The sequence below is a fragment of the Apteryx mantelli genome, chromosome 9 (genome assembly GCF_036417845.1).
Source record: "Apteryx mantelli isolate bAptMan1 chromosome 9, bAptMan1.hap1, whole genome shotgun sequence".
Lineage (NCBI taxonomy): Eukaryota > Metazoa > Chordata > Aves > Apterygiformes > Apterygidae > Apteryx > Apteryx mantelli.
Genome location: NC_089986.1, coordinates 21881456 through 21895269, shown reverse-complemented (window position 1 = coordinate 21895269; position 13814 = coordinate 21881456). Strand labels below are relative to the sequence as shown.

The 13814-nt window shown below is 36.6% G+C and overlaps 1 protein-coding gene across 4 annotated transcripts in view; it reads left to right on the top strand.

The window, feature by feature from the left end:
- The window catches only part of ACSL3 (acyl-CoA synthetase long chain family member 3), a 56587-nt gene that overhangs the window by 23540 nt on the left and 19233 nt on the right, over positions 1-13814 (top strand). For all 4 annotated transcript variants that reach the window (XR_010885040.1, XR_010885039.1, XM_067301922.1 and 1 more), the window contains 5 exons: positions 2932-3109; positions 8543-8652; positions 10492-10630; positions 12529-12679; positions 13660-13783. Coding sequence is in view for 2 of the 4 variants with exons in the window: in XM_067301922.1 (XP_067158023.1) it covers positions 2932-3109; positions 8543-8652; positions 10492-10630; positions 12529-12679; positions 13660-13783 (702 nt within the window). In the remaining 2 variants the exon portion in view is untranslated. The remainder of the gene's footprint in view (positions 1-2931; positions 3110-8542; positions 8653-10491; positions 10631-12528; positions 12680-13659; positions 13784-13814) is intronic.

The window sequence follows — 13814 nt, the reverse complement described above, 5'->3', positions numbered from 1 at the left end:
AGTTTAAGTATGTTAAAAGCTGATACACTAGGGGGCAGTATTTGTCTTTTTAATTTATTTTTTATTAATTTTTTTTTAAGAAAGCATTTATAGGTGCTCTCTTTTCTGATACACTGTTTGATTTTATGCCTCTGTTTAATTCTCAATAATCTTGACTTCTTGGGCCCTTCTCTTGCAAACTCTTGGACAATACCTGACTTTACATGTATGAATAGTTATCTAGAAGGAGGAAGTTGTCCAAGTTGTAAAATTAAGCATGTGTATGAATGTTTAAAAGATTATGATGCTTGATATCAGTCTTAACGACTGTTTATAGTAGAAAACTGTACGTTAGAAAAAGGTTGTGAAAAGGTGCTGAGAGAAGGGCCAAAAAGGGAAATGGATTTGGGGAGAGGTACTCAAACATAAGGAAGGATGAGAGAAACAATCTTGTGTATCCTGTAGATCCATATTGGGAAATGCAGAAGAAAGGGACGTATGAACAGAGGTGGTGTATTAATATGTCTCAGAGAGGGAACAGAGACATTGGGCATGGGGAGGAAAGGTACATGGGAATTTAAATTTGTGTAAAGCAGTAGGAAAGTTAAAATTCAAAATAGCCTCATTGAAAATGGTCTTTTCATCTGTTTTCACACACCTAATTTTCTAACATTTTAAGAAAGGAAAGCAGCAATAAGACCTTCTTTTACTAACTTACTTTACCTTACTTTACTTTACTACTTGTATAAAATTGGTTTAAACAATCAGGATAAGTTATTTAAGAAAAAAAATTAAGGAAAAAAGAATCACAGGTGTTGTTTAGAAAGATCTATTTTCAACCATTTAAAGATTTATTATTTCAACTTTAGCAAGTTACATGGTGAATTGTGGAAATTGCCAAAAATGGGTAATTTACTGATTGGCGAATTTACCAAAAATAGTAAAGAGACTCTGCTTGCTTTTCTTAGCTTAATTATTTGAGAGCAGTATTCCCTGGAGCCATTTGGTAAGTTGAGTATGAGGGTGGAAAGGATGCCACCTAGTACTAGGAATAGTACTAGTTCCAAGTACTATTTTACTTGGAAATAGTAAAATACTGCCACACCAGATATATTTTGGCATTTCCAAAACGAGATGAACTTCCAGGTTCTTCTCCGTAGGGCCTGCCCACGAGCTCGGAGGTAAGGCAGCCGGTGCCCGGGCGGTCTGCTGCGCAGCGCAGCTGCCAGCGAGCGGTGGCTGAGCTTGGTCAGTCAGTACCGCTTCTATAATTCTCTAACGAGTTACAGGAGAGGAATTGACTGTGATCTTGCCTTCTCTGGTAAGGTGTTTGGACTTTTTGGCTCTGAAGCAGCCCATCTGCCAATAAAGCTAAGTTTCTATAAATGGTAAGACAGGAAAAGCTGAGCAGATATTCATCTGAGAAATGTTTGTTTTCTGGTGAAATTGCTAAGTATTCCTATGTTGGCGAGTATTTCTTTTCAATTTGGAATAATTGATATTTTCAAACAAAAAAGTTGTGTGAAATTTCCAAACAGGTTTGTGTATACCTGTCTTGGGGTAAGAAAGGACTGTCCTGCTAAAAATGTAGATTAATTGGTAATATTCAAGTAGATTGAAGTGGGTACAACTCAGTTACTCAGATGTAAACTTGTGCAGTTTGAAAGTATTTTGATAGCAGAAATCTATTAGAATTTATTTTTCTATTCTATTAGAACTTGGGAGAGATTTTTCAAATCCATTTCATTAACAAAGTTGATGCAGAAATGCATAATCATTAGAACTGTAGTTACATACCAGAAAGTTAGTTTTTACAGCCCACAAATTTGAAATTTAGTTAAACTAGGTAAATGATATCTGGAAAACAGAATGGGAGAAGGCGGGAGAACTTTGCTCTTACAGTTTTTCCTAGTTTTTTTCTTCAGTGTTTGCTTACATTTATTGATAATGCTGTGTAGACAGAATAAAGCTCTGAAATACTTGGCCAATAAAGCTGATATTTTTCAAAACTGTCAAGGTGGTTATGTAACTAGACAGATAAGGTGTAATAATTTAGGGTCTGAATTTTCAGTGTAAAAGCTCTTTCTGATACTCCATCTGCATATGAAAATTTATAAAATAATCCTCAAAGAAATAACTTATCAGTCAGTGAAAAAAATGGTACTGTAAGGTACGAGTGTATACATGGAAATCTATGGTAAGGTAGATAGTGAACAGTAAATTCAAATCCACATTTACTGTGCACAGCTTCCACATGTGGAAGAAAAGTGAGATTGCTTAACTTTGTCCACATGACTTTTCAGTACTGAGATTGGTCAGTAAATTCCATTCGGGTCTTCTGTCTTGCTTTTGTTTAGCAGTAAAAAATGGCAAAAAGATTGCTCTTCCTCCTCCTGACATTTGTTTCAGAACAAACAAAGGAAAGGGAATTTCACAATTTTTGACTGAGAAGCCATTCATATAATGCTTTCTGGATTCCAGTTTCCTCAATATTTTTCGTAAGAATGAGCATCTAAGTATCATATTTGTGTGGCAGAATCTTAGTCCAAATATCCAAGAAAGCAGATACAGAGAATGTTTTGTACTAGCTAGTTCTTTTCATCCTTCATTCAAAATAAAACAAACCTCTGTAAAAACTAAAAGTGTGTGGGTCAGATATCATGGCCTTCCAGGGGGCTTCTGAAGTCACAAAATATGGTGGGAATCCTGTGCTTCCCAAATGTGAAAACAGAAAATGAGGTGATAACATGCATGGAAATGTTGCAGTGTTTGTTGGAACTTCCATACTCCTTATAAGATTTTTAAGAATATTATTCATTTTCTTGAATAAACTTGTTATAACTGAAGCGACTTTCATTTCAAACTTCTGTATTTCGTTCACATGGTTAAAGATGTAGTAGGACATGCATTAAGGCTTTCTGTTTTCTAAATTGAGTTTATTATCCTTATTAGGTGATCCTTGGCAGATACACCTGGCTTTCATATGATGATGTATACATTAAAGCCGTTAATTTTGGAAATGGCTTAGCAGTATTGGGTCAGCAACCAAAGACTAACATTGCTATCTTCTGTGAGACTAGAGCTGAGTGGATGATTGCAGCCCAGGCTTGCTTTATGTGCAACTACCAGCGTAAGTATGCACCTTTCTTAAAATTTGAATGTCTCTTTATTTTATAGCACAATCTGAAAATAAACCTTTTTCTTACTTCATTTAAACACTAAGAAAAGTTCATATAAACTAAGATCAGGATATAGAACATTTAAAATTACAAATAAAAAAATCCTTACTGCACAAGGTAGTGACTCTGCACTTTGTAGTGTTTTGCAGAAACCTGTATCTGTTTGCAACTGGAGTATGGTTTCAGTAAATGTATCTTGCTCAATCAGTTTGTGACAGAGAGCTCATTACTCTCACATCAGTACGAATTCCCAGGTTTCTAAAAACAAACAGAAATCACATATGAATTCATTGATTCAGTTTAAGGAGTTGACGTCAAACCTTCATCTATGCCTCTGAGTTTTATTTTAACTGGATATTTTGTCAATTCTTCAATTTTGATTTGAGTTAGAGTTTATCATACTGTTATCCTTCTCAAAATGAAAAAGAATGAGTAAGTCCTGAACTTGCTTTGGAGAGCTCTTTTTAGAAAGAGTGTTGTTCAGTAAATCCTTCTCTGCCAAACCCTAAGCCATTCCTTAACTCAAACCTTAGGCTGGGCCTCATTTATTTATTTACTTATTCATCCCCCTCCACTGAGAAATCTGTTAGATCCTCTCCACATCTTACTGCAGGGAATGTGTTCATACGTCAGTCTCATTAATGCGCCTTAGTGTCTGGTTACCTACCCCAATGCCATCCTGAGACAAGGTTCAGTGGCACACTGTGCTGTTACATTCCTTATCTTCTCGCAGAGTAATTTAAAGGTCAGTGCCCTTAACAGCTGTTGGGCTCTTCTCTTCAATACCATGCTTACCCTCTGTTTTTAACTTGTCTCTTCATTAAACTCTGTCCTTTCCTTTAACCCTAGCCCTAGATGACAAGAGCACACTGAAGACACTGAAGGTTCTCTGATATCTGCTAGAGTGATACTCCTCATTTTCTCATGGATTGACCATAAGAGAAGTGTTTTGTGCCCTTTTTTCTGATGACAGTCTTAGTCCCATTCTGTAACTTCTAGTTTACTTATACTTTAGTCTTCTGCTGCTTTATTGCTGAGACCGTTACCTGTGTTGAGGGAAAGCTAAGTATACTCAAGGAGGAGAGCAAGCTTGGCAGTTACAGACTGTGTTGGAAGTGCCTTTGAGGAGTGGCAGAATAGGACAGCCTGGCTGGAGCTGACCCTGCTTGGCTTCACTCCCCTTTGGAACAAGAGACAGAGACAGATGCAGAGCCAAGCCCGCTCCTTTCTCCTTATCTGAGTAATGTAGAAGGGCCTAATTGTGTCCAAGGTGCATCTCAACCATGGTGAGAAAGCCTTCTGTGTACTCTTACCTAGTTTGATCCTATGCACGAGGATATGCATAGGAGCCATAGGCCTAATTTTCTCCTTGAGAAACCTCTTGAGTGCTGATCTTAACTTGCTGTAGGGGGGTGTATTTTCAAATGTCCATCTCATTGTTACTCCTTAATATCTAGTTCACTTTTCTGTAAGCCCAACCCAAGGAAATGGGCTAGCAGGAACCTGATGAAGTTCAGCAAAAGCAAATGGAAATTCCTGTATCTGGGCTGGGATAACCCCATGCACCAGTACAGGCTGGGGAACGAGTAGATAGAGAGCAGCTCTGCAGAAAAGGAGCCAGGGCTTTTGGTGGACAGAAAGCTAAACATGAATCAGCAGTGCCCCCTTGCAGTGAAGACCAACAGCATCCTGGGCTGTAGTAATGTGACTGTAGCAAGGTATCTTCAGGGAAGTGATCCTTCCCCTCTGTTTGGGCACTGGTGAGACCACATCTAGAGTACTGTGTCCTGTTTGGGTCTTCCCAGTACAAGATGGACATTGACATACTGGACAGATTTGAGTGGAGGGCTGCCAGGATGGTCAGGGGTTGGAAAACATGACTTATGTGTTTTGGTAGGATAGGAGGTAACAGACACAAGTTCAAATGCAGGAAAATCTGCTTAGATAATAGGAAAACCTTTTTCTCCATGAGGGTAATTAAATACCAGAATTAGAGCCTAGAGTTGTTGTGGAATTTTGATCCTTGGAGATTCTCAAAGCTTGACTGGACGTGGCCCCGAGCAACCTGCTCTGATGACCTGCTTTGAGCAGGGGGGTGGACTATGTGACTTTCACAGGTGCTTTCCAACCTAAATTCAGTCATATTTTTGCCCTTTCTTCATTGAGTGACTGCTGCTAACTTTTCTCCTGGAATAGAGAGCTGCACAAGCTGTTCTCAGATGAGATGTCTGCCTTGGTTTTTAATTACAGTTCTCACAATATATTGTGTTGGTTCCCTGTTATCACTTTCGGGATCTATTAAATTCCTAGTGTCCATCCTGGGAATAAAATACAAATGTTTGTGTCACTTATTTTATCTTTGGAAGTGAAGGACATTTACAAATTCTAGGAATATTTCGTAATTTGAAAACATCTGACATAGTGACTGGATGGATATCGTGTGTAGAATGGTATGCATGTGTTTCTGGTTTTGTTGGATTAATGTTTTAAATTCCCTTTTTGAGACGTGCTTCAGCACACTGTCTGACGTGGTATTTAGCGTCTAAGCTGTATGTGATTTTACATGAACTTGGCTGACTTGTGCGTTGGCAGATGATGATACTATCATGAAGTATTCACGTAGTCATTTTACAGAGTGAATTACAAAATTCACATTTTGTTTTAGTAGTAGTGTGGCAAAACATTGCTAAGTAAGTTACTAATGTTAGCTTTTTTCAGTTCTCAAATTTTGCGAGAGCAAACTGTTCTGATAGTGTTGTGATGTTCTTTCAGAATGTGAAATGTATTATATTTTATGGTATGTGTGCAGAATTTACGCCAACCTAAGTTACGCATGCTTCATATCTAGTGTTGGAGAGAATGCCTTTTGTACTTGAGTATTAACATGGGGAAAATCATTTTTATATTAGGTATTACTTGTGCAGATAACAAATGGTTTGATGATTAGAAATACCTGCATGCTCTACTGTTACACTTGTGCATTGTTTGAAGCTAAGTAAGCCTTGCAGGAGGTAGAAAGGGACTGCTGGTTCAAAAACAGAAAAAGAATGCTGACAAATGCTTTTTTTTTTTTTTCTTCTTCTTCCAAAGTGTCTTTTCTTCACCTGTGTGAAGAGCTCTTCACCAGTGTGAGCAGATAGAACACCTGAGTCTATGACTGAATCATGAAATAAATGGGAAAGGGTAGGTGTCTGTTGTTCAGTCACGCCTTCCTGAAGCTTCAGCGGAAGTGCTTTTGTCAGGATTGATTTCGCTGAAGCCTTTAAAAGTATACTTTGCTTTTTCTGTTTGATATATGATGGAGGATGAAATACTTGGTTTGAAATTTTAGTTGCAGAAGTAAATGGCAAAAATTCTATTTGTTTTTTGGGGGGCAAGGCTTTACCCTTGTATAATAAGGTGGCAGATTCAGCGTTGTTAAGATTTTTCTTTTTGTCAGGCATTCCTTAGAGCAGTATTCCTAGCTTAAGTTCAAATACAAATTTTGAATTTACGTCTTACTTGTAATATTGCTTGTATAAAGACAAGCACAAAAAGAAACCCTTCTCAGTATGACCCCAGTAGAAAAGGGGAAAAAAATTAAATACCTAAACCACTCTTAGATGTGTCTGAAAAAGGTTTCAGGTGTTAGTGTAGAGAAGAGAGAATTTCACAGATCAGAAAGATTGCTCACTTTCCTTTCTCTCCATGACATCAGTACACCATCTTATAAATGGTGTGTATCTCTCTTCCTTTGGCTCTATCATGTAACTGTGAGTTGTTTTTGATGTATTTATTTTGTAGATGAGTAATTAATTATATAAATGGTTATTTGAGAGATTATACTTTTCTTTCCAGCTAATGTGGCGTCTCAGTTGTGCTTGTTGGCTTGGGGAAACTGAACTTCTGCTAGATGTTTATATAACAGGGGTCACAGAAGTAAGTAGAGAGAGCTCGTGGGAACTAGTAGAGGCACTCTTCTGGACTTTGCTCCCACCAAATTAAAGCAAACACTGTGCATGTGCATTTGCCCTGCAACAGTTCTGAACTATGATAGACTGTTTTAACAAGGAAAAAATAAGTAGAGGTCAACTATTTACTTTTTTGTGCAAAGAAACTGTCTGCTTTTGAGTTCTTCCTTAGTTTGCCATACTGAGTTAGTAACTCTTTGAATTTCAAACTCTTTGAATTTTGACTCTTAGACTATAATGGAGGTTTATCTTTCTCTGCAGTAAATGTACTGCAGTTAAAGCTCTAAATTATATTAGGGTCTTTGTTTTAATAATTGTTGTGTTTAAAATTTCAGTGAACTATCTAGATTGAAGTACTATAGAAATTCAGATATCTCATGTGAAAAACTTCCAGCATTGATGTTGTAATTTTTAGTGATTGTGATAATTGATCTTACAACTTCTTCAAGATATGAGCTATACTAAATTGCTATACTCTCATTTTGTATTGTGTTTGGAAAATGGAAAATTAGCTTTGTTTTAAGAGCAATATCTCCCTTGCTTCCTGAACTGCCCCTTTCTTCCCTCAATCTCTTCCTGTGTATAACTCGCTCTCTTTTCTCATGCAGTTCTCATAAGAATGTCAGGAAACAAAATTTGGTTTTAAAATGGTTAATATGAAAGAACTGTGGTTTAACACGGTTGCTAATGAGCTACTCTTAAAATAAACAAAGCATTTAAGGAATTGATTGTTGGAAAAACTTTATTTTCTTTCCTTCTGATATTGTGTTCTCACAATGTTAGTTCTACATCTAATGGTCGTGGTGATTAAACCTTTATTAACTTGCTTTAAATAGATAAGGGAGTATGATAGTCAAAGATTTATTACTGTGTGTGGGAATTAATCTGTTGATAACATGTATTACGATTTTTTAATAACTTATGTTCAATCAGTTCTAAACAGTGAGCAACAGAATATAGGAATTCTAAAAAGAGAAATCAAGTAGCTGCCTTTCTTCCTGTGTACAAGAGGGCTGTTAAACATTGTAAAGTATGTATTAAATTGAGAACAGATGCCTGCATTTCAAATGATAAAAGCCCTGAAGATCAGAGAGTAGGTTTAGAAGAGAATTACACAGGATAATGTGGGTTTGATACTTCTAGTTAGAGCTTGGCAAATAGTAAACAGTCATATAGACAATATTTGTTGTTTATTACTTTTGTAAGCAATTGAAAAATTACGCTGTTTTTAAATCCATGTAATGTACTTTTTTTTTTTTTTTTTTTAAGCAGAAAACTCATCTGCCTTTATACTAGCTAATGAACAGATTTTTGCTGTTTTGGTTCACATAAGCAGATTAACCTGAAGCCTTTAAAAATTATTTTTTATTTTTGTAAACTTGAAAGTGTAAAATAGAGATTCACCATTTTTTTTTCCCCTTATCTTTCTTTCAGTTGTTACACTGTATGCTACTCTGGGAGGCCCAGCAATAGTACATGGGTTAAATGAAACAGAGGTGACCACCATCATTACTAGTAAAGAATTGATGCAAACAAAATTGAAGGTCAGAAAAATGTTATTTGTGAATCTTTCTCCAGTATCTGATTTGTTATTGTTAAAAGGTCTGTGTAGCTGTATGGAACAATGATTAACTTTCTTGCCCTTTTATAGTGCAGACACTTCTTTTAAAACAAGATTTATATAATCTGTCTTCATGTACAGAAAACATAGTAGTTAGGCTTCGGTGGGATTTAGGCTCTTGAATGACTTCTGAGAATAGGTTGAAGCAGTTGCACTATTGAAGAGATGCAACGCCGCCTGGGACAACACCTTTACAACAAGGTGCTGTGGTTTCTGGTGGTTTTAGTGGCATAAAAGATTAACAGCTGAAGCAAATGGGAGGAACAGAAAATGCATAAACTGCATATGAATAGCTAAATATGATAATACTCCTGATTTATTGTTGGATGTCTTCCTGGCAGAAAATGACTCTTAAATCTGACGACTGATGCTTGAATAGTTAGTGCTGTTTTCCAGTGTTGGGGAAAGCTTATTAAATATTTTCATTAAAGTAGTTTAAAGAAGATCTTCCTGTTTTATTATTGGTGTGGATGTTATACCTAGCATGTTAGTTAACAACCCCCACCACCACCACCAAAATAGTCAACAAACGTGTTGAAAAAAAGTATTTTGTCTGACTAAATTTCTATTAAATAAAAATCAGAAACATGATAACAGTAATTCAGGGTTTCAACTTGCTGCTTTAAATAATTAGGATTCTGGGAGACTGATGCAGAAATTTAAGTGCCTGGTTTTAAATTCTAAAGTGCTGTAACAGATCAGTGAAGTTGCTTAGGTGTTTTCAGAAGAACTTTTTGGACTCAGTTGCTCCTTTTCTTCAGAGGCTTTGATCTCTGAGAGTATGAATGGGTTAGAGTCAGCTGGTCTTTACTGCCTGTTAGTTACTGCATGGTGACTGTCTGTGGTTATGCTATAGCCCTGCAGCACTTGCTGTTCAGGTAAGTTACCCTCTTTTGGTACCGCCGGGCCAGCAGGAGAGGGAGGGAACTAGTGCATGGTAACTCTGTGGTATTTGTTCATTTGGCAAAGCTCTGAGTGCAGAATACCCGCTGTATGCCGAGACCGTGCTGTCCCAGAAGAACACACAAGCACAACAGCAAATCTCCAGGAACTTCATCTTACTATATTTTGTAGGAACAAGACCTTTCACGTAGAGGAATACAGTTTGTTTAAAAATGGTGCATTACTGCATTTTTGAATGAGAATTCCCCAAATCTTTTTTTTTTCTTTTAAGTTACCAGAATGACACTGGATATGTTACAAGCTAAAATAAATGTGCGTTGTGAGAGAATGAATTTCCTCTGCCAGAGGTGATAATTATCTTTCACTTGAGCGTTCATAGTTTTTAGAGCTCACATTTTGCTTGTAACGCTTAACTGCTGCCTGAACAATCATTTTCTGTATTCTGTTAACTGCTGCATATTTTAAATGGCCCAGAAATCAAGAAGCAACGTAGGAATTACTGTGAGCTCAGTGTTGCCCATGATGTTTTTTTGTCAATGTTCTGTAAGAGTGGAAGGTCAGTTATCTCTACAAATCCTTTCTGTCTTATTTGTGGGCATTTCTTGAAGTAAGCCTCAGATTAGTAAATATTTGGAAAAAACTTTTGGACTTCTAAGTGGAAGGTTCAATTAGTCCTGCAAATCTAAGGGCAGAAAGTTTCAAGCTTTGCAACTGTCTGAGCTAGACAAGGTTGTCCTCCAGTGTTTTAAATTTTCTGACATTTTAAGTCAATGTTTTTCATTGTATACAGTAGAGATTTTTTTTTTCTTGTTGGCACAAACGTTACGCTTGCTTCCTGAACAAATGTTTATTTCCACAGGAAATCGTTTCTCAAGTTCCACGACTGCGACACATTATTACAGTGGATGGCAAACCAACGACATGGTCAGAGTTTCCCAAGGGTGTCATAGTTCACACTATGGCTTCTGTGCAAGCTATGGGGGCCAAAGCAGACACTGGTAGGTTATCTTTGCTTTCTGTTTGGATCATCTATATTGTTGTCCTACTTTGACCCTGTTGAGTAAATTTGGGGAGATTGCAGGTCTCAGGAAATTATGCAATGATTAACCTTTTCTGATCTGCTTTATCTTTAATTAAAAAAAAAGAAACAACAAACTTTTTCAGTAAAGTGGAGTCAAATCCTTTTAATGAAAACTGTCTTCTCTATAAACAAATTTCATGTAGTTTGAAGAATAATTTTTAGGATAAGCTTTGGGCTAGGATAGAAATTTAGAATGTATTTATATAATCAGATTTATTAAAAATGGGTTATTCAGAACACGCAGAGAAAAGTTACTCTGCATTTTATGGCAAATGACATGAGTAATTTGCAACTGTTAAATTTTGTTAAATTTGCAAATAAAATGTAAAATAGCTATTTAAGTCTAGATTGAGAACTCAATCCCTTTTACTGCATTTCTGAAAATATCAAATTACTATGTAAATTTCTTGAATTCTATTTTCAATTGACCTAACTTTTTTAGAATTAGAAATCAGTATTTCAAAGACTTTTAATTAACTGTTGTCAGTAACAGATTTTTATTCTTGTCTCTAAAGAGTTGCTAAATCTAGTATTTTAAGATTTCATTATATTCAGTGGTTGCTTTTTTCTGTTCTTGTTCTTTGTGTTTTCAGAATCTTTTAATCAGTGAAGGCATATAAATGTTGGATGGAATTCTGTTGTAGAAACGGGGCGGGTGGTTAATCCATCTGTTGTTGATTTTCAGGGAAATGGCAGGTTTGTTCCCAACATGGTGGGCTCTCAAACTCTTGGCTTCTTTAAAAGATTGTCTTCCCTTTCTTCATGTGCCAGTTCTATGTACTACAAAAACTGTTTCAGACAACACCCACAAAATAAATTATGGCTATAACTTATGAGTGGCTCAAGATTTGTTAATCTAAGTGCTATGTAAAATGAGATATAATCCTTCTTTCTTCAGTCTTTTAAAAATCTCATACTGTAAACTGTAGTAAAGGAACATTACATTTGTCAAGTCAGCCTTTCAGAAATTATGGAGTACTACAGTTAAAAATGCTTATGGTTAAGCATGTTCAGTTAGCATTGTATTAAGTAAATGTGCTCCTTTTATACTTTTTTTCTGTGTCATTTATTGTACGGAATGGACAGGGTTCAGTGAGTGGGAAACTATTAAATGTGTTTTCACTGTTCTCATTTAGTGTGTATGTTGTGCCACAAGTATTGCACATGGTGTATGTTCAGAGGAGAGTTTGCATAATTGTTCTCTTATTTTCTTGCTTTCAGTTTAGGAATAAAAAGAACACTTTATAGATATTTTTACTTTATGCACTTAAATGCTTAATCCTATTAAAGCTATTGAACTTTATTTTAATACTTACAGAATTTGGACCTCATGTCAGCTCAGTAGTGCCTTGCTGTGTGCGCTATGAATGAGGCAGTGTGTTGCCCCTCTGCTGGGGAAGCTCATGACAAAGTAGCTTTGTAAATGAGGATTTGCCTTGTGGTTGCTGGAATTAGTGCAACATACCTTAAAGATACGAAGCTCAGTGGTATTTTGGAGGAGAAGTTAAAGCTCTGTCCATTTTTCCTCTCCTCTGCAGGAGCACAGGAAGCATAATAGTCTACAGAGACAGCAATTTTTCTATCCAAGTCGCTCAAAGTTTAGCACAGCTAATACAAAGAAGTACCTACTCTCTGTGAAGGCACTTAAGGTCGACCACAATCTTTTTAACTGAAAGCAAAATGTAATAGCGATGGTTATGTAGTTATATATCAGAACAGTTGCTATAATGTATTAGTATTTAAGATCTTCCAATGTGATAGGCTTTCCACACATTATACATTCTCTTTTTCCATAAAAACTATTGGAAATTACAGGAAACAAACAGCAGGCGAGGCCTATACCCTCAGATATTGCAGTAATCATGTACACGAGTGGATCCACAGGAGTTCCCAAAGGAGTTATGATCTCCCATTGCAACATAATTGCTGGTATAACTGGAATGGCTGAAAGGATTCCTAATTTGGGGTACGTACCAACAATGCTTTCATGTACTTGGATGTAATTTTAGATTATCTGTTCTGCTGTATACTGCTTTGTCTGTGACACACTACTACTACACAGTCTGAGCATCTTCCAGTACTGCATTAAGTGACATGATTATTTCATGTGCTGGTTGTTCTCTCGTCTTCTGTATTTGGGAAAGACAGTATGCTGTGGAGTGCCTTGTTTGGTTGAGTTGCTAAGAAAAGACACAGTTGAATCCCATTTCCCCCCCCCCCCACCCCCACCCCTCAATATGTGGAGCAGTAAATGATGAGATTTTTTATGTTCTTGGTTTGGTTTATGTTCTTAGATTGTCACTTGAATAAAATAAGTCATCCTCATGGACAAACTTTGTCCAGTTAGGTGGCTCCTGTGTGCCAGAAATGCAAGCTGTTTATCTGGAGCTCTCCTACTACTAGCTCTTCCACATTTTTCAAAGGAATTACTGTAGATTAGTTACTTGCTTATCTGTATAGTAATTTTACCTTTCAAATGAAAATATTACATTGCTAAGAGAGAACTTAAAGTCAAATGGCAATATTCTGAACAGAGTAACTGAGATGAATCTTTTAAAATGTGATACTGAAGTCTGAGAGGCCACTTTGCGCAGAGGGCTTGCAAAATACCCTAAGGAGTACTTCCTTTCTTTAGTGTTAAATTATGTTTTTTTTCTGTTTGGTGCAGTATTTAATCTTGTCCACAGAGTTACCTTTGCAAGCATAAGATGCCGTTAATTGTTTTGGGATGAATAAATGTCACACTTTATTCACTTTCCTTAACCTTGCAGTGGCTAATACACAACTTCTGAATCAAAAACAGTATTTGAAATATGTTCTTAAGCTCAAAGGCATTCTTTCACTTTTTCCAGTTCTTCAGTAAGCTCTGTGTAAATTTCAGTGTACTGACTTTTCTGAGGAGACTAATAGTACAGCATAAACCTATCTTTTAACAATTCCTCACAGGGAAAAAGACATCTATATTGGCTACTTGCCCCTTGCCCATGTCCTGGAGCTGAGTGCTGAACTTGTCTGTCTGTCTCATGGATGCCGCATTGGCTACTCATCACCTCAGACATTAGCTGACCAGGTATGTTGTTGATGTATGTCAAGTCCATATA